This window comes from Cyprinus carpio, chromosome B15 (genome assembly GCF_018340385.1).
Source record: "Cyprinus carpio isolate SPL01 chromosome B15, ASM1834038v1, whole genome shotgun sequence".
Lineage (NCBI taxonomy): Eukaryota > Metazoa > Chordata > Actinopteri > Cypriniformes > Cyprinidae > Cyprinus > Cyprinus carpio.
The window spans coordinates 13,061,665-13,082,522 of record NC_056611.1 but is presented as its reverse complement, the minus strand read 5'-3'; the positions used below and the strand labels follow the sequence as shown (position 1 = coordinate 13,082,522).

General features: G+C 37.2%; 1 protein-coding gene across 2 annotated transcripts in view; it reads left to right on the top strand.

The window, feature by feature from the left end:
* Positions 1 to 20,858, top strand: part of hip1 (huntingtin interacting protein 1) — a 47,371-nt gene that overhangs the window by 9,330 nt on the left and 17,183 nt on the right. The window contains exons 1-14 of one of the 2 annotated variants that reach the window (XM_042739294.1): positions 733 to 1,107; positions 10,226 to 10,289; positions 13,045 to 13,187; positions 13,838 to 13,894; positions 15,697 to 15,777; positions 16,375 to 16,451; positions 16,584 to 16,645; positions 17,768 to 17,908; positions 18,746 to 18,803; positions 18,921 to 18,996; positions 19,404 to 19,547; positions 19,638 to 19,735; positions 19,839 to 19,911; positions 20,448 to 20,631. In XM_042739294.1, the coding sequence (XP_042595228.1) occupies positions 1,090 to 1,107; positions 10,226 to 10,289; positions 13,045 to 13,187; positions 13,838 to 13,894; positions 15,697 to 15,777; positions 16,375 to 16,451; positions 16,584 to 16,645; positions 17,768 to 17,908; positions 18,746 to 18,803; positions 18,921 to 18,996; positions 19,404 to 19,547; positions 19,638 to 19,735; positions 19,839 to 19,911; positions 20,448 to 20,631 (1,276 nt within the window). In that variant the 5' untranslated portion in view covers positions 733 to 1,089. Of the gene's footprint in view, positions 1 to 732; positions 1,108 to 10,225; positions 10,290 to 13,044; positions 13,188 to 13,837; positions 13,895 to 15,696; positions 15,778 to 16,374; positions 16,452 to 16,583; positions 16,646 to 17,767; positions 17,909 to 18,745; positions 18,804 to 18,920; positions 18,997 to 19,403; positions 19,548 to 19,637; positions 19,736 to 19,838; positions 19,912 to 20,447; positions 20,632 to 20,858 lie in introns of those variants that run through there. The other variant, XM_042739293.1, reaches the window with a different exon arrangement.

Below are 20,858 nucleotides of genomic sequence, written 5' to 3'. Positions count from 1 at the left end.
TTTTATATAAAAGAGCCATGTGAACATTAGATCCTGTGATATGCTCTTAAAAAGAAACAAAACTGCATTGCATGTAATTCAGACTGAACATTTCTAGTTCCTGTCATTTATAAAATATTACTAATAGAGGGGAAGTTTTATGTATTGACTAATTGCCTTATAAATACCTAATGATTTCTGTCCTTACTATTCTTAATGAAAAGCCCGTCTTTGGATCTCCTGTGACACAGGAGCACCTGTTGGATTAATAATGTATGGTGCTGCTCCTTCTCATGCTGCTTTACCTCAGCATCAAAAAACCAACCAGATGAGGGCGCCATTCACCAACACTACACACGTGATCAAGCGAAAGCAAGAGTATTTCACTGGAATGTCATCAATCACGTCTCATATTCTGTATATTGATGGTTAACCTACATATATATAGCGATTCCTTTATTGGTCTAACAGTTCTCGACAATGCATCTCTAAATCAGTACGTGCCATAATAACGCATTTTGCTCTGCAGTGTGTCTCGCGGGTCTTGTGCCATTGCAGTTGAGTTTTGGTGCAGTTTGATTTTCTTTAGAAGCATTCCTGCTATTTTTGTCTCTTTATGTGCAAGACGTTGCATCAACTTTGCAACACAAGCATTTCCACGTCTGTTTCTTTTTTAGTGACGTAACATTTGACAGAATTCTGCTCTCGTTCTCTTTTTTTTGTCCTTTTAAGTCAAAAGCTTTGCCAAATGACATCATTGCATGAAGAACTCCTCCTCTAGTCTGTATTTTGTGGTCCGTACCTTTCACATAATATTTAGTCCGGCGTCTCAAGCGCTTCTATTAAACGTTTATGACTCGCGTTCCTCGGGCAGTGGCTCTTCTAGAGCGTTCCAGTCTATCTGCCAATCTGCTCTTCGGCGCGCGAGAAGGACGAGGGGGAAATAAGAGAACGGAACGGGAAAGAGAAGGAGAGAGGGACTATTCGATACTGAACCGGACACATGTTGAGTTAACGGACCGTTCCTGCTCCCTCCGCGGATTCGCAGTCTGCTTTTGATTCCCGAGCAGGGAACCGGTTCAGCTTCGCTTGCATAACCCCGTCTGAACTATGGACTCGAATAAAATGGTATGTGATCGACGAAATGTTGATGTTTAGCGGGTGTTAGTGCATATGCACGGTTTGGGGGGCGGGGAGGGATTGGCGCTTGCCTGTTCGCGGGGTTGTTTTGTATCGAGGATTGTGTGATATTAAGTAACAGTCTTGTGTGTTGTTGTATTTACATCAGATTTAGACCGTCGCGAGCGTTTACTCAGCGGACCGCTACGTCTGAACGAGTTGCAGCGATCTCGCGAAATATTTCAATGCACATTTTAGCCATTGTTTGGGCTCATCAAGTAGGCTTTTCCCACAACACTCCCGGATTTTAGGAAGTCACAGCCAGTGTGCTAATATAAGCCTTTTTGTAGGGAAATTGCGTTTAAATAGACCTCTAATGTATGCATGTTTAAAGAACAGGAACGCACGAACTGTTTTTATCAACTTAAATGGATAGTTTGTTATTTATTCACCCTCATAAGCCTGTATGACTCTTTCTTTAGTTGCAGTACAAAAGAGTCACCGTTTACTTTCATGGTATGAAAAATACTCAATGAACGTGAATGGTGACTGAGACTCTGAGACTGTAATATCATTCCTTACATAACTTTTTGTATTTTTCAGAAGAAAGTAAGTCATATAGGATTTGGATAGCATTATAGGATAACATTTTAATTTATTTAAAAAAAAAAAGAGTGAACTGTCGCTTTAAGTGTGCAGCCAATACAAACTGAGGTTTGAGGGTCACAGAACTTATAGTGTGGTCTTAGTGTTGGACCCTTTAGGGTCTTGTGAGATCTGAGACAGTGTCTGTACCATTTTTGGACACATGATTCACTGTTTTGACTTGAATCACTGCGTCCTTCTCTCTGCTTTGACTCCCAGTCCACTATCAACATTGTATGATATCTGCTTGTTCTCAAATCCCTCATGTCATGCTCTGCTTGACAGTGGTATGAAAACATGTCTTTACTTGAGTGGGGTCCTGGGATCCCCACTGGAGATATGAATGAGCAGACCACGAGGCTAAATCAAGCTTTATGGAAAGACAGTGATTGATGTAATTTGCACTGAAGCAAGAGCAATGCTTGATTTTGATCTGTGTCTTCTGGGTTTGATTGAGAGCTTTTGATGTGGCCTCAGAAACCTGTTGTTAGTAAGCTCATAAAACTCAAGGTTTCTTTCAATTACACTGTTATTATTGTTACAGAACTTCAGTTCCTTTTCTTTAACCAAAAGACCTGTGAGGCCTTTTCATAAACCTGCTCCACTTCTTCACCTCAGATGTGTTTCGTCTGGGACAAATAAGAACACAAGAACAGGATTTAACCAGATTTTAGGTTCAAAACTTATAGGAAAAACTGTATATTTTCAGTGCTGTAAATGGTTACTATGTATTTGAGTTTAATCATTTTTAATCACCATCAAACTTTTTATTTTGTTTTATTTACTTTTTATTTTTTATGCATTTTGCAGATGATTTTATCCAAAGCTACTTACATTTTACCAGTTCATGCATTCCCTATAGAATTGAACCTATGACCACAGCATTGCTATTATAATTCTCTATTGTTCGACAGATGAATTAGAAGTGAACATTTTATTATTATGACAAGAACGTGCATAGAAACAATACTTAATACTTATATTCTTTTAAAGCAATAGATCACCCACAAATGAAATTGTTGAAAATATATTTAACCATCAGGACATCCAAGATGTAGATGAGTTTGTTTTTTTCATCAGAACAGATTTGGAGAAATTTAGCATTATGTCACTTGCTCATCAATGGATCCTCTGCAGTGAATGGGTGCCGTCAGAATGAGAGTCTAAACGGCTGATAAAAACATCACAATAATCATCAAATAATCCACACCACTAACATCTTGTAAAGTGAGGAGCTGCGCATTTGTAAGAAACAAATCCATCAAACAAACAAATCCAACTTCAAACCATTGATTTCAGCTCAAATATGAGTCCTCAATCCATAATATTGTCTAGAAACAAACTTATTAATGGCCTGAGTGTGAAAACATTTTCAGCAAATGTACATTTTTGCATGAACTATTTCTTTAAAACCACTTGAGTTAGATTGAGTAAAGCATGCCACACTACAGCACACTGCTGAAACTGAAAAGTCATGCAAAAGCGTCAGAATTTAACCAGGGCTTGGGGCAAATATGCAACAGAATTTTGAAAAATGCCCTAGATATTTAAAATGTTAGCTCATACATTTTTATTATAGGGATATGCAGTTAAAGGTTTAGTGCAGACATGTCCAAATCAGGCCCGTAGGCCAAGGCTGGCCTGTGATGTTGATGACCTTTGATTTGAGCCACCATGCTGTTTCACAGGAGGGGCGTAAAATTGGAAGAAAACGTCATTAATGCATCTCTTCATTTCTTGCTTTAATATTTCTGCATTGTTTTATTTTTAAGTTGAAATGTAATTTTGTGGGGAACACAATAATTTGTCATTTTTATCATATTGTTTATTATATTTATTTGCTTGGTCAGTCTCATTGTGGGTTTTGATTCTTTTGTTGTTGTAAGCAGTAAGGACCTTTGAAATAACTAAAATCATTTGGCAAAGTAATATGGACATAAAATGTTGTCAAGACCTGCCTGTGTGTTTCCCTGAAAATAATTGCACACCAATCAGATTCAAGCATTCAGCAGCCCTGTAAGTATAAAGTGCAATAATGAAAGATACATTTGCATTTGATGAGAAAAACATATATAGAAAAAAATACCTTCATAAATATAATAAAAATAGACCTGTAAATCAATTTTACTGGCCATGTATTGCTTTTTAATGACATCACTCCCTTAGTGATGTCATGGCATGATTGTTTAGTGTGAATGTATTTTTTTTTTTTTTCCACTCCAGAGCCCTAACTAGGCGTTGACTGAATGTTCCCTGAAAGAGGAAGTTTGAGTCATATACGGGTAACATGTAAAAATTGTCTTTTCATGAGGAAAAAGTAGTTTCGTAACCCAGTACACTGACGCCTTTCACTGCTGTGACCTTTAAGATAAGTGGAGTGGTTTGCAGAAGACTGTGTTTGCTAAAAAAACTCAAGTGACACAAGTGTGAGTGTCAGTCCCCCCACTCATCAACACCACAAGAAAGGAGAAGTCTGTGCATGTTCTTGTAGGGTGTGAGAGAGTTTTGGTGTTTTCAGGTTCAAACTTAGTCTTGTGAACACCTCAGGAAGTCAAGAGGTATTTTTAGTTGTTTTACACCTACACCTCAGAAAATGCTGAAGAGAAGCCACAGACCAATGCCTCATTCATTGCTCTCTATCAGCAATGCTTCTGCAAGTGATTGTGCTCTGAACCCCCTCAAAGTAGTGAGATTACCCAAAATGGGAAGCTGTGAAGTTGTTTGGGTTGGCCACAGTGCCAGGAGGACCCGCATTCTTCAGTCAGTCAGATATGGGGAAGGACAGGGTGATCTAAGATAGGAAGATCTAAAAGAGACATCAGAAGACCCCAGTGAAACTACCTCTGAGACAAGATACCATATGGATGTGACCACAGTTGATCGGCTCACCCCGAGCGTCAGGATTTGACTGCATGGGTCTGCTTTTTTTTTCCCCAGATTAATTCATTTATGTATTGTTCAGTTTTATTCCATTTTTAATGGAAATTTCTGAATTCAAATTAATTTAGCTAGTTCTCGGGGTAACGTTTGTCTGCCAAATTAAAACAAAACAGAAAATTACTTTTAATCAAGATCCCTGTTGACCAAATTAATACTTTCCTTTAAAAAACAAAAAACATAATTTGATAAAGCAAGGTTAGTTTAGGTTGTAAAATGTCATGTGGTGGAAAATTTATGATTTAATAATTCATGATACTCAAAAAACATACTTTTTACCTTGAAAAAATACAATATCATTTAAAAGTTTGAGGTCAATAAGACATTTTAAAGAAGGTTTGATAAAAAAAAAAATCTGTGAAAACCGAAACATTATTATTAATATTAATGTTATTACAATTCAAAATAGTTTTTTTTTTTATTTAAATATATTTTGATGTATTCCTGTGATGCAAAGCTGAATTTTCAGCATATGCTGATTTGCTTATCAGTGTTGAAATCAGTTGTGCTAATTATTATTTTTGTGGAAATCTTAATACATTTTAGGATTTTTCTGATGAATAAAACATTTATTTGAAATGCATATCTTTTGTTACATTGTAAATGTCTTTACTGTCACTTTTGATAAATTTGTATGCATTCTTGCATCAATAAAAAAAATTGAACTTGTTTAAAAAAATGTTTTGACTCCAAACTTTTGAAATGTAGTGTATATTTAAAAACATTTTTTAAAATAATAATTCAAATGTACACTCAAGGAGAAGTTTATCATTGAAAATTTAGAAAATCTAGATTTGAAAAAGTTTTTTCTTTTCTTTATTTTGGACACTCCTATTTTCTATTCTTCCATATTCAAGCATAAAATCACCCACCCCCAAATAATAGAGTTCAGTTGTAACTAGTTGTCCACTAATTATTTCTAATAGCATCCCTGCCTGTGTAATTGTGGAGCATCGTGGGTTAAAGTATAAACCTCAGCATGAGGAGAGCTATTTCCTTACAGTCTCCTCTCCCGGCAGATGGGTCACATGAGGACAGCTGGCCTTAATATCCCTGCAGTGCATTACTCCTGTCGAAGATCCCATTGATTTGATTGATATTGTGCATTTGGCAGTTCTATACAGCATGACTGTCAGAACGCTTTGCAACGCAGATGTTTGCAGTTCATCACTCAGTCACATAAGCTTTGCTTAACAAGTTTGCGTCAGCTCCATATAGAAAAAGTGCCACAGTAATTAAGTGTCTAATGGGTTGATATTGCTGTAGGCGAGGAATTGAATAAACTACTTGTGGCATAACAGGCTGTTTGGAGAGCTTCTTTGAAATGCAAAACCAGTAAATTTAGTTACTCACTCTGGTATCAAGGGAAAAACTAATAAAGCATCATTTTTTGTGCAGGATGACACTGCAGTTCTGTTATTGTAAATCTAAGGGGAAGTAGTGGCCTTATGGTTAGAGAGGTTGACTCCTAACCCTAAGGTTGTGGGTTCGAGTCTCAGGCCGGCAATACCACGACTGAGGTGTCCTTGAGCAAGGCACCGAACCCCCAACTGCTCCCCGGGCGCCTCAGCATAAATGGCTGCCCACTGCTCCGGGTGTGTGTTCACTGCTGTGTGTGTGTGTTCACTGCTGTGTGTGCACTTTGGATGGGTTAAATGCAGAGCACAAATTCTGAGTATGGGTCACCATACTTGGCTGTATGTCACATCACTTTTTTCACGTCACTAAGAATAACTTTTATTTTTTAGTAATATAGGCCTATTTCAAGATGAACATTAAAAAAAAATGAAAAAAAAAATATTGTGCTATGTTTTGCTCACACAATAAAAACTATCTATTAGTGGAAATCAAAATTAGACAACAATCTATGAACACTTGATTTTTTTGTCAGAAATAATGTAGTCTTCATCGTTCAAAACAGGAATTCTAGTTGTGGCTGTACCATGCTAGTAGAAACCTTTATTTTGTGGAAAACACAGTGATCAAAATTAGAGAAGAGCAATAATTGTAGCACGAAGAAATATTACAACTACAACTTCTAGTGGTTACAGCAGTCAGAAATTAGTAGGAAGTGTAGAGGCCCTTGCTTTGAATGACTCCAGCGCCTCTGCTGCTGCAGGATATCACTAGTCCCTCACACTGCTCTGGTGTGATCATCTTCCACTCTTCCACAGTTCGGTAACTGTAGTGGGTTTCTTAGCCATAACTTTGCCACTAAAGGCTTTCCAGAGATTTTCAACTGGGTTTAGAACAGGACTCTGGGCCGCCAATGTTTTCAGATTCAAGGAACTGCTTTACCTGTTTTGCAGTGTAATGAAAATTGCAGACTGTTTGAGAGATGCTTGCAGGGAAGAAACTGCATGTTGCTGCAGGAGGTTCTGATAGGCATTTGCATTCACTCTGCCATGTAGCTGTATAAGACTTTCCCTAAATCATGACACTTGCTCCTCCACCAGTCTTTACACACTTTGGGTTCAGTCTTTCCTCAGTTTGATGATGAACATAATGTTTCTCATCGGACCCAAATAAATTAAGCTTGCTCTCATTTAGTTCTCATCAAGTGAACCTTGGACCAGTTCTCCTCTCTCCATACAACATGCTTCTCAGGAAATGTGAACTTAGCCTTTTGATTCTTTCTGCTGATGAGAGGGTTGGTCACTGTGCAGAGTGGGTTTTCAGTCCAAATTCTCTTAAACAATGAGACGCTGTATGCCAAGACAGATCCTTACCCTGTTCAGTGCTAAACTGGAGAGCAATTCCAGCTGCAGTGTTGAAGCGATTCCCCATTGAGATTCTCTGCATTATCCTGTCCTCTCATGCATTTGTTTTTGGTGGGTGACCAACATTTCTGGGGGAATTGCATAAGTTAGTGACTTTGTAAAAAAGCAGTATTCTAGAAATCACAGTTTGGAATGACCAACTTGTCTTGCTATGGCTGCTAGGGATGCATACAATTTTCGGCTGCAGAAAATGGCGTTTTCAGCTGAAAGAAAAAAATGTCCGAAAATATATACCATGCTGCACCATCCGGCAGTGTTCAGTGTAAACTCTAGACATCATCACTGCACGCTGTGAAGCGCTGCTCAATATTCTGCTCTATGAATGTGCATTCAGCTCGTGTACCGCTCATGACTGGACTGGAAATGTGTATGTAGTACACTAGTTCCTGTTTGCATTAGTGCTGTAACATGCTGCAGTAGAGCTGTACTGGGCAACGCTGGTAAAATGATGATACCCTCTCATTCACTGATCTGCTCTGATAATAATAGTTTTGTAGGACTATATTTGGATAATTAGTCCAAAAAAAAAACAGTTATCTGATTCTGTTGCACAGACCTGAATAAAAATAATAGGCTACATTATTTAATATTAATATATTTTCTGTCCAATTTAATTGTTACTTTCAATAAAAGTGTGGTTATTTTATTTTTACATTTAGTTATCTAGCAGACATCATTTATTTGCTTTAAAGTCAATGTCTTTAAAATTAAGTTAAATTAAAAAGTCTTACAAAAGTACTTTATATTCTTTAATAAAATAATAAATAATTATTACAAAGCATTATTTCGGTTTTCGGCCAAGTGCATCCAGAAGTTTTGCTTTCGGCCCAGAATTTTTATTTCGGTGCATCCTTAATAGCTGCTATTGGTGTTCATCTGGACAACCTGCTGTCGGGGGGTCTCAGTCACTTTAGAACTGATGTTATATGACTAAAACGTAATTTTTTCCCTCTCACAATAAGTCACGGCAACGGATGTTTGTAGATTCACCGACATATATTGTAGCCATTATTTTTAATCAAAGGAGACATATGCATGTATCTTCAATGAAGCAGCGTGGAGAATGTTGGTATAAACAAGCATTGACTAGAGTGGCCGCGACCACGTTATATTACATTAAAGAATGATCATGTGACTTTTACATATGCCAGATAACATGTAAATGGGAAAAAACGCATTCAATTGCAGTTTTGCGATATATTCCTTTCTTTCAAATTGCCTTAGTCTTTGCCTGATTTTTAAAGGTCTTCATTTCCTTATACTGGAAATTTACTGACATCATTTCTACTGATTAACTTTTTATAGACTTTATGGCTCACGGACGGTTCTAGTCATATGCTTATCAGCTCTGAATGCATTATTGGTTGTTGGAGAAGGGATGGAAGAAACCCACTTCTTAGTCAATGTATTGTTTTTAGCATTAGAGCATTGCCTGAAAACATTCTGTTGGGTTGGTCTATATGAAACCTGAATTGATTTTTCCAATCTGCTGTCCTTTCTTCATCTTTGTTGTGTTTGAGATCACAGCTGTGACTTAATGAGATGTTCATCCAACAGATCCATCTTGTCTACACAAAGCCATGCCTTGTCACCTTTAACAGTGTGTCTGGCAGCAGAAGCCAGCACAGGGATGAAGACAGAACTACACACTACAACAGCATTCTCTCAGCATACTCATCAGAATTTCTGCCAGCCTCTTCAACAAAAATTTTCAGATTTATTTTTGGTCCAGAGCAAAGTATTTTCAAAGTTTAAACTACCATTCCAAATTCAGTAATATTTTACAGTGTTTTAATAGTAAAAATAGCAATATTGTGAAATATTATTATGATTTAAAATGACTGTTTCTTTTTATTTCAGTATATTTAAAATGTCATTTATTCCTGTGATGCAAAAACTCTTAAAATGACTTGTTTTTAAACCGCAGTGCTAAAAAATGCATGCAAATGATAGTTTTCATGACCATATAGCACAGCAACATCACATGAGCATGTAATCATGGGTCTGCTCTGTAACACATACAGTAGATGCAGTGTGAGTAAAATTTGGCCAAAAACATCTTTTTGAGCAGCTTTTGCATCAGAAATGCACTAGTATTGCCTAGCGATTTTTAATTTTTTTTTTTTATAACTGTTGTTTTAGAGCTAAAGTGTTTGTTTCTCTGAATAAAAGGAGTTTCAGCTATTTTAGAGGAAGCATGACAGAGACTCGACTGCCCTGCCACACCTGCCAGGCTCATGCAACCATGTGCATTATCTGATGGGCCGATAAGGGTTCATTACGTTCAGCTGACCATGCTGAAAATATGATGCTTGTTTAAACAGAAACACTGTTTACGTTGTGAAGGTACCTAGAACTGATGGCAATTTGGCATCTGTGAACTGAACAGGAAAGAAAACATATGGCTAATGCTTTTTCGATATCTCTCACAAGATTGTTTTGCATCAGAGCTCTCGACGTTGTCAGTATGTATATAGTTGAGCGATGAATCATAAACTATTAGAAGGATGTAGCCCAAGCGGTAATAGTGTTTTAGGTCATGCTGGCTGTCAAACACTGCTTGAGCTCAATTTCATTAGTATTCAGTGGCAGTTGCGCAGCGGTGGTTAAAGTTGCTCAATAAGGCTCTAGTGAAACACTAAAACTCACTGTTTGCCTCAGCACACAGGAAGACTCTTCTGCCATGAGCTGGTTTTTTATCTTTAACATTGCTGAAGGAAAGGCCCCAGAAATTAATTTGAACTTCCTCTCTTCCTCTTTTACAGGCAGTGAGCATCAACAAAGCCATCAACACACAGGAGATTGCTGTCAAAGAGAAGCATGCCAGGAATATCCTTTTATTTGTGTTGCCCTGAAAGATAACTATGAAGGAATATGAGGGTTCAATTAGAATTATGATGCTTATTTTATGATGAATAAGCATACGGCCGCACCCAGTAACCTTAAAATAGACAAAATTCAAATCTACTGGTTGACAATGGCATCACTAAATAACCAAATAATGTTCCGGTTACTTGCGTAACTCCTGTTTACTCTATTACTGAAGCCTGATTGGTTAACCTTTGTGTAGCTGCACAAACCAATGGCGCAAAAGCCCACCAGAAGGGGCGGAGCTGACTGCTATATAAGTTGGCTCGGAGTAACAACAGAATCTTCTCCTTCATCGACGAAACCATCTCACAAACGTTAACCAATCAGGCTTCAGCAAATCAGCATATTAGAATGATGATGCAACGGGAGTTATCTTTCGATAGGGAACCATAGTTTCATTATATTCTGGTGATTGAGTGCCCTACTTTTGGGAAAGAAAATATATTTATATTTATTTTATATTATTTTATTCAGTTATTTTAGAATATTATTTTAGATTATTTACAGACCCATTCACCTGCCAATATTATAAAGGGGTCATATGATGCAATTTCAAATTTTCCTTTCTCTTTGGAGTGTTATAAGCTGTGCATGAATAGATAAGATCCCTAAAGGTGCAAAGACTTAAGTCTAAAACCCAAAGAGATATTCTTTATAAAAGTTTAGACTCGTCCACGCCCTCCTAAAACGGCTCATGTAAACACGCCCCCACATGTCTACATAACTGTGTGGGAAGATTTGCATAACGCCGCCCAAATGTTCACACAAAGAAAGAAGGCATAACTTTGATTCTCGCTGTAGCATTGTTGCCTGCGCCATGTCGTGGAGACGCTGTGTGTTTCGTGGTGAAAGCGAAACTACTTTGTTTGGTCTTGCAAAAGAGGACACCACTAGATCAGTGGTTAAGTTGTATTTCAATACTGTTCCAGAACAGTTCAACCCAAATATTCAGATGTGTGCAGCACATTTTACAGAAGACTATTTCCTGAGAGTAGCCTACAATGCCGGCTGTTCACAGTCTGTAAGTACGTTTTCATATTTAAAGGCACAATATGTAAGTTTTGTGGAAGTGAAACGAGGCTGCTGAAGTGATTGCTAATGAAGGACAAGCACTATACATACGGCTCGATAGCAGCAGAGCTTTTATTATGCCACAGTCGACCGCTTCCACTTCTTCCGGTAATGCGTATGTGGGGTAAAACAGTGCTGTTTTATACTAGATACATTTGAGTGTATTGAAAATTCTGTTATAATGCTACTCTGTGCATTCATCACCTTTCTATATAAATAATATGCATAACATATTAAAGTGTCTTTGGGGTTTCCATGTTTTCAACTAAATAAAACCGGAAAAATCGAGGGTGTATGACATCATTGGGAGGCAACACACTATGGACAAAGTCTGTTACACTAGCGTTACACTTAAAATTGCTTATTTCTCTGGATTTAAACATTCTTCAAAACATTTGGGATAATGTAAGTACACAAGACAGCAAAATATATAACAATGTTCTAGTGGTTTTGGGATATAATATATTAATATAAAAAACTTACATATTGTGCCTTTAAAGAATTTGCCACTGATGATTCAAACGTGAGTTTTGAGCAGTGTAGAGTAGCGCTTGTTGTTTGTCATTTCTCCGATCACAAAAGCAGACATGGTTTTATGTTTACATGGCGCGATACGCAACTGTCACACGCTTGAGGAATTCAGCAAATCACAACGCACTGGATAGCTGGCCAATCAGCGTACACCTCGCTTTTCAGAATGATGAGCTTTGTAAAAATCAACGCGTTATAGAAAGGCGGGGCATAGAGGAGCAACAAAAATGTACAGTATGTGGAAAATAATGTGTTTTTTGGAACTTAAACCACATAAACACATTGCATTACACCAAATACACAAAATAATGTTCTTTTTAGCAACATCATATGACCCCTTTAAACTTGAAGAGCTTTTAAATTTGCTTTTTTTTGTTTACTTGATTGTATTTTGAAGAATCTGATCTGAGGGTATTTTATTTTATAAATTTTAGCAGCATCAGCCCATAACTGTGCTTGTATTATTGTTTAAATTTAATTGTATCATAATATATGCAAATAATTGTATCATGTATTGGCTGTCTGGTTTATATATTAGATTTAGATAAATATACACTGTATGGACAAAAGTATTTGGACATCCCCTTCTAATGAACAGGTTTGACTACTTTAGTTATTTCCATGAGTTTTTGGCTCAAGGTCTGCATTTAAAGTCACCTCAGAGGTGTTCAGCTGGGTTTCTGCAGACCAGTCAAGTTCTTCCACACTGACTCAATCAATCATTTCTTTTTGAGCCTTGCCTTGTCCACAGAGGCATTGTCATGTTAGAATAGAAAAGGGTCCTGTTCAAACTCTTGCTATAAAATTAGAAGCGCACAATTCCCTAGAATATCATTATATGCTTTAACATTAATATTTGTACTCATGGAAATTACTAAAATAGTCAAACCTGTTAATTAGATGGGGGTGTCTCAATACTTTTGTCCATATAGTGTATGTGTAACTGCATGTAGCTGCACATAAGTGTTTCTTTGCTCCAGTACTTATTCATTTATATGATGCAGTTTGGTTAGGATCAGGTATCTAGAGTGTCTGGACAGATGCGGAAATCTCAGAGAAGCAGAATTTAAATCCCACACCCCTCAGTTTTGTCCTTGACTGGCATCTTCACCGTGCATATTGGGCACGCATCATGAGAAGGGGGCTCACACATTCTGGCTTGCTGTCAACCGCCTCCCCCTTTCCAGCAATGCAGTGCTCTGCTGGAAATTTTGTCACGTCTTCCACAAGCTGCTGAGGGACGGCCATCCAAACGTGAGTACATACAACCGTATTATCTCTCACACGTCTAACTCTCACTTTCTCTCAATCTCTTGGTTAGTTGATATCTGGCTCTCCATTTAATTCATTTATTTTTCTCACACACTTAAAACATAGTAAACGTTGCATGCATCAGTGACACATGATGTGTGTGTGATCCATATTGAATAAACTCTCGCAAGCCCTGTTCCAAAAACATAATCAGCTGTCTGCTTAGACAGGATGTTACGGCATCATAGGCACATTCATGACACAAAATCTGTTCAGAAAGTTAGGCAGCAACATTATGCGGCCATCTATGATACCTTTTGGCAAAATCAAGACAGTGCTGCATATGCAGATTGTTCAGTCCAAAATACATTTTCATATTCCATTCCATACTGAAAATTATCAATAGAAATTATTCAGTCTGTGTGTGCTATGCTTATACTCTCTCACATATTGGCTATAAAACACCCTTCTCTGTTGATATCTAAATTTTATTTAAATTTGATTAAAATAATTTAAATGAGCTTTTTTAATTTAATTTAATATATTTTGAGGTACATTTTGCAAGAATAGGTATCTTTTTAGAATTTTTAATTCTTTTTAGAAAGTTTTTAGAATGCTGACTCAACTCTTCCTCCTCTTCTCTGTCAACTCAGGTCATTAAGGACTCCATGCGGCACAAGGCCGACCTGAATGACATGAGCAGGATGTGGGTAAGCGTGTGAATACAAGTTGTGGCTGCAGGGTTTAATGATTTCCAACTAAATTGGAGGCTCGCTCAATACAACTCTGTCCTTTTGAATGAGGCCCTGTCGAGTTCCCTTGAGTTTTCATCTCATTGTGGAAACTGTCAGTGTGTCAGTGAGCAAGTCATTTCGTTTCTGCTGATTGACAGCTGAATAGCTTGGCATTCTGTGTATGAGTCAGACACACTAACCTCAGCGCAGAGATGATCTGTATTTAGCAAACGATGATGTGAGCGTGTGTTTGTCACTCTGGAGGAGCGCTTACATAGCTTTGCTTGTTATGAGTGTACTAGTCAAACATCCTTGATATCTTGATATGAAGCTCTCTTATGAAGTGTGACGTTGGATGTTTCTATTCTTTTTGGTCTTTTATCTAGAATTTTTATATTATGTTGTTCAGCACAGTTGTCATCTACTATTAAATATTTTGAGATTATGTATCAGTATGATGATAATGATAATAATAATTGTTGTTACTAAATAAAAAATGAAGCAAAATAAGAAATATTATTATTATTGTAAAATGTCTAGGGCCCTATGAAATCCAATTAATTTTTTTCTAAATTCTGTTTTTTTTTTCCATTTGAATTTTTCTAGACTCCATTTTAATGGTTAAAAAATCTTAATCAAAAAGCATTTCTAATTAATTGAAATAATGAAACTTACACAATTTAACATCATTTTATTAAGTTTAACAAAAAATTTTAAGGCCCTATGAAATGTTTTATTTTTTTCTCAATTTTTTGGGATTACATTTTAATGAGTTCATTAAATTTAATCAAAATCAGCTCTAATTAATTTTCATAAAAATAATTGCTTATTTTCTTTATTTACACTTTTCTGCCACAGTTTCTTCAAGTTAAACCAATCTTTTATTTTGATAGGTTGCTGCGAAGACCTTGAAGTTTCTGTTTGTATATGATATGACAATCTTTTTTTTCTTTTTTTTTTTGTCAGAGAAACAGTAAAATGCTCATGAAGTGATTCTCGGAGCAGTTCTAGAGATTATGTTTATGTGTTTGTGTCCTCATATATGAAGGCAGCAGAGGCTGGAAACTTTCCAAAATTTATATAGTTATAAAAACAAAAAACAACAACAAAAAACCCACAGTGCTGCATTTCACTCTAAAACACGGTCTATATATATTTTTAATTAAATCGCAGCCTTTGCAATTTGATAATAGCACTAAACCATATTGCAATTTCAGATTTCTTTCCATTAAATGAGCAGCCCTGATGCAGTGGCTTGTAAATGCTGTTTCATCTTGACTTTAGCATCATTATCAGCAATGCAAGTGTTTCTAATGCAGTTTACGATCAGCTGTGTATCATTAGCCAACAGGAAGGGTCAGATGGAACATGCTGAATTGCAACTTTTGTCTACTGGAAAGACCTTTAGTTGCCTCCCTCTGAGCATTTGTCAATAACGTGCTGCAGGATTAGACTCAGGAGAAACATTTTCTGCGAGCAGCTCTGTCCCCTTCCTGTTATGATGTCACAGTAAATGTTGAAGGGAACAGGAAGTGAAAGAATGAGCTCATTAACTTGACTTGCAGCTGGTCCTATTATGTGTGTACACCAAACATGCTAACAAACACCAAACATGACTTTAATCTGCCCACAGTGACTCATACTTTGGATTGTAAAGTAAGCTGATAAGCTGAGAATAAGAAGAGGACTCATTAGCTGTTTCGGAAGGGAAACGGCATCATTTCCTTTTGAAGTGTTCAGTGTTTTTCTTGCCCTCACACTGCTCTCTCTCTTCTCAGGGTCATCTGAGTGAAGGCTACGGCAAGTTGTGCAGCATCTACCTCAAACTGCTCATCACCAAAATGGAGTTTCACATCAAAGTGAGTGATTGAGATCTTGAAGGAGGTTTCAGCAGAACACCCACCTTCTAACTCTCCTCCTCAGATCTTTATTTCCAGTCTTCATTTAGTTATTCTGTGACCACATGACAACTAAATGTTAGTCCTAAAAATAACAAAAATTACCAAAAACAAAAAAGCACGGAACAAATATACATATAATAACAAATATATACAATAAAAATGTAAATACAAATATATTAAAATAATATATACACACACACACATTAAAAAAAGAATACATGGATTTTTAGTGTAATATATTTAATTTTTTATCTATTTATATATGCAGTATTATTAAAAATAAAAATAAAATATTTTTTATTTTTTTAATATATTTTTTTTGTAGATAACCATGGTTTGGCAGTATGTCTTGCAATATGGCTGTTGTCTAGATTTTTCTTTTTATTAAACCCAGACAAGCTTTTTCATGTGTTTTGGCCCTGCTTTCATGCGTCAATATGAAATGTGTCAATACAGGACAGAAATTAGCATTTGTCAAGCCATTTCATGAGTATTTTAAAAGGCTGTGCTGTCAGACTCTCACAAATATAACATTTACCCCACTTGCTTTCCCAGAATCCCCGTTTCCCAGGCAACCTTCAGATGTCAAACAGACAGCTTGATGAGGCGGGTGAGAACGACGTCAATAATTTGTGAGTATTGCTTTGTTTCTCACAAGCTTTGTGTTTCTTTTCAGTCTGTTTTATTAAATAAAGTTCTATACTTGCTCTGTGGGTTCGTGGGATGGGACTTAATCATGTTTCCTCTCCTCTCAAAACATGCAGCTTCCAGTTGACGGTGGAGATGTTTGATTACTTGGATTGTGAGCTGAACCTTTTCTTAGGCGGTAAGTTTAAAGTGAAGTGCAGGTGTTTGAGCACCAGAAGAGTCTTTGGCGGTTATTTTGGTTATGCTGTTTTCTAAGTAGATTGTAGGCAGACAAATACAGCTTTAATCTACTTGAATAGTATGCCTGAAAAAAATTCTCACAGTAAAGAATAGCTAATGTCCATTTTAGAGTAAAAAAACAGGTGACATCTCTATCGGGATAGATGTTTCTGTTGAAACAGGCAGTGAAATCTAGCTGGAACACTGACTGATCTCAGTGTGCCTTTGCTGGAAGCATTAGGGAGAAGTTAATGCGAGTGTTGTTGGCTGAAACGCAGCTCCCTGGCACAGGAAACCACACCTCTCTGTGTGCCGAGAAGACGGGGTCTCACAGGAGCCTGTATCACTGATCACCAGAGAGACGGACGGACGGAGGGAGGGAGGGAGTGTGGGGGTGAATGTGAATGAGGAAGTGGGCAATGAGAGAGGGATAGATTGAGAAAAACAGCATGTTGAAGGGAATAGTGTGAAAAAGGGATTCATACAATAAAGGAATACAACTTGCCAATTGAGAATTGAGGCTTTCAATTGAGTATTTCAAACATATGTTTATATATATATATATATATATATATATATATATATATATAGACAACGAAACTTTGTGGTTGTTAAAAAAAAGGTGTGCTCGTTCAAAACCGTTTGCGTTTGTTCCTTCGCTGGCTGTGCTGATTTTAATCTAGCGGTTTCTTTTGTGTTTGTGTCGCAAGTTCCTAACCGAAAGCCTTGTACTGAACGGTTCAATATGAATATGTGTATCATTACACCCCCTAGTATATGTGTGTGTGTGTGTGTGTATATATATATATATATATATATATATATATATATATAGATATATATATATATATGTCCATATATCTATATATATATATATATATATATATATAAAAGCGACAAAATGTCCAAGAATAAGATTATTGTAAATTGATATATGCATATTATAACATATTTACACAAATAATTTTATGATCATTTAAAATTATTATTATAAATAGTTAATATAAATTATTATCAATTATGTGTATGCACATATTTATCTGTGGAATGATGGGAGTGTCTTCTGCTGTATTCTTCACAGTGTTCAGCTCGTTGGATATGTCTCGCTCTGTGTCGGTGACAGCAGCTGGTCAGTGTCGTCTGGCCCCACTTATCCAGGTCATTCTGGACTCCAGTCATTTGTACGACTACACCGTCAAACTACTCTTCAAACTCCACTCCTGTGAGTCCATAAATCACATCTCTCTCTTCACACACAAAGGCTATGTTCAGACTGCAGACAGAAGTGGACCAAATCTGCTTTTTTGCTTATATGTGACTCAGATCTCAACAATGTGAACAGCACAAATGATTCTGATTTGGGCCACTAAGGCTGTGTTCACACTACAAGTATTAGTACTCAATTCAGATTTCAGTGTGAATGAATGACGGTGCTGAACTGACCTGCATACGGCAAAGAACAATAACAAGATGGCAAGAAATGCATTGTCATATGAAAGTAAACAGGTCACTGGATTGTTTACACATTCATTTATAAACTAATGTGCCGCAAAAGCCTGCGAATTTGTGAGCAGGCGATAAGAAGGATGAAGATGAGGAGAAAGAAAGCAAAGTTTTTAAATAGTTACTGTAAAATCTAGTAATTTTAGCTTGTATAGCACTGTCTCTGTAATTCACCATAAAATTATTCACTGAGTGATCAAAGAAATACAGTTATGTAAAATCTTTGGAGTGACTCCCGTCAGCACGGAATTATGACAAACGTCGATCTAGAATGACTTAAAAGACGTATAAATTTCTATTGGCTGTTTAGACTGCGGTCACGTTGCAAAACATCTGACCTGAATCTGATTTAGGCCCACAGATGGAAGTGGCCCAAGTTGGAATTGAAAAGATCGGGTTCAATGTGGATTGTGCTGTTCACACTGTGTATATTGTAGTAGGGAAGTTGTATTTGTTCTGTATTTGGTGTTGTTCCTTTGGCTATTATAACAAAATGTAATCAAAATAGAATGTAAAATAGTGTGCGCTCTCAGTCTTGTGCACCCTTGTCTTCCAGGTCTGCCAGCAGATACTCTGCAGGGCCACAGGGATCGCTTCCAGGAGCAGTTTAAGAAGTGAGTCTGTCAGTCACTATCCAGCTGCCATGAGTCACACAGACTGCCACTATTTTATTCTTTTATCATTTCTCACTCTCTCAATCTTTTCCTTTCGCTCCGTTTCTCTCTCTCCAGGCTGAAGAGTCTGTTCTATCGCTCCAGTAACCTGCAGTATTTCAAGAGACTGATTCAGATCCCACAACTTCCTGAGGTGAGACTCCTGCATACCAAACAGATTCCTGCCTGACCTGAGTCCAAAAATACAGCTAGTGGAAAGAAATTATGTAACTCATTTACATATCTGCCTGCTTAGTTTTCTAGCCTTAGGATTTTCTGCTGGACTCCATGAAGATACTACAGGCTGCCCTATAAAACAACATGTATTCCTTCAATTTGCATGACATTTGAAATTAAAATTTACAGGCAAAGTGAGCTATTTTTTTTATCATTTGTTTGAGCTTCATGATCACAACATAGTGACTTCAGCTCAACCAGTGGCATGAGACTAGGGTGGGGTTGTCTGTTTTCTCCACCAGAAAGGAAGTGTTTTGGGAAAAGTGGTTTGTAAACACATTCCAGTAGATTCCTTTCTTCATATCTCTCTTCATTTCTCTTCAGAATCCACCAAACTTCCTGCGGGCGTCAGCCCTCTCCGAACACATCAGTCCAGTGGTGGTGATTCCAGTGGAGTCTTCGTCCCCTGAGAGCGAACATGTAGTAGAGACAGAAGACCTGGTGGACACGGACATCCCACCTTTACCGGTAACACACACAGTCTCACTATCCACAGCTCTCTGTATAATTTCCTTTTAACTTGAGTTTCTAAAGACACAGATTTGTTTTCTTTATTAGAGCGCTGTGGACAGCAAATTCGATGACCTCTTTGGCACCTCAGCTGCTACAGACCCGTTCAACTTCAACAGTCAGAACGGCATGCGTAGAGATGAGAAGTAAGTCTTGGAAATACTGTTGGAGAATATAATTAATACGTTATAGGAAGCTCTTAGAACAAATTATAACATAGGACTCATGATCATGTATCTCTCATCTCAGAGACCGTTTGATTGAGCAGCTCAAAGCGGAGCTACAGGCCCTGAAGGAGGAGCTGGAGTCCTTCAGATTGGAGGTAAAGAGTGGGAGATGATAAGCTAACACTTAAAAGTTTGGAGTCAGTAATGTGTGTGTGTGTGTGTGTTTTTTTTTTTTTTTAAGAAATTCATATTTTTATTCAGTAAGGATGCATTAAATTGATCAAAAGTAATTGTAAATACATCTGTAATGTTACAAAGGAATTCTTTAAAAAATGTTTTAAGAAAGTGTCATGGTTTCTACAAAAATTGAGAATAACATTTGATAATAATCAGAAATGTATTCTGCATATTAGATTGATTTCTGAAGGATCATGTGACTCTGAAGACTGGAGTTATAATGCTGAAAATTCAGCTTTGCATCACAGGAATAAATGTAATTTAAAAATAAATTACAATAGAAAACAGTTATTTTAGATTGTAAACATTTCACAATATTGCTGTGATTACTATGTTTTTGATCAAATAAATGCAGGCTTGATGAGCAGAAGACATTTTACTTTTGAAGGGTGGTGTACAGTGGAAGAGAAGTGAAAATTAAAGAGACAATAATCGTTCTTTTGGTCTTTCTCAGAGTGGCCGTCTTTGTCAAGCACTGCGGGGGCGTGTGAACGAGCTGGAGGCGGAGCTTGCGGAGCAGACTCACCTGAAGCAGCAGGCATTGGGTGAGAGCGAGTTCCTGAGGGCGGAGCTAGACGACTTGCGCAGGGTCAAAGAGGACACCGAGAAAGAGCAGCGCAGCCTGAGCGAAATCGAGAGTAAGAGTGTGTTGTTGGAACAATTTGCAATACAGTAAACTGAATTTCTTTTTTTATTTCAAATATTATATTGAATTTTCTTGACCCTGTTATGGTTCTCTGTTATGTTCTCTGAGGTCCACTGCTATTATTGGCTAACAGTTCTGTATGTTTGCCAGCGTACATCATTCATAGATGGGTGCTGGTGTGATGTAGGTTAAAAACGCATAAATGCTCAGTACATATCA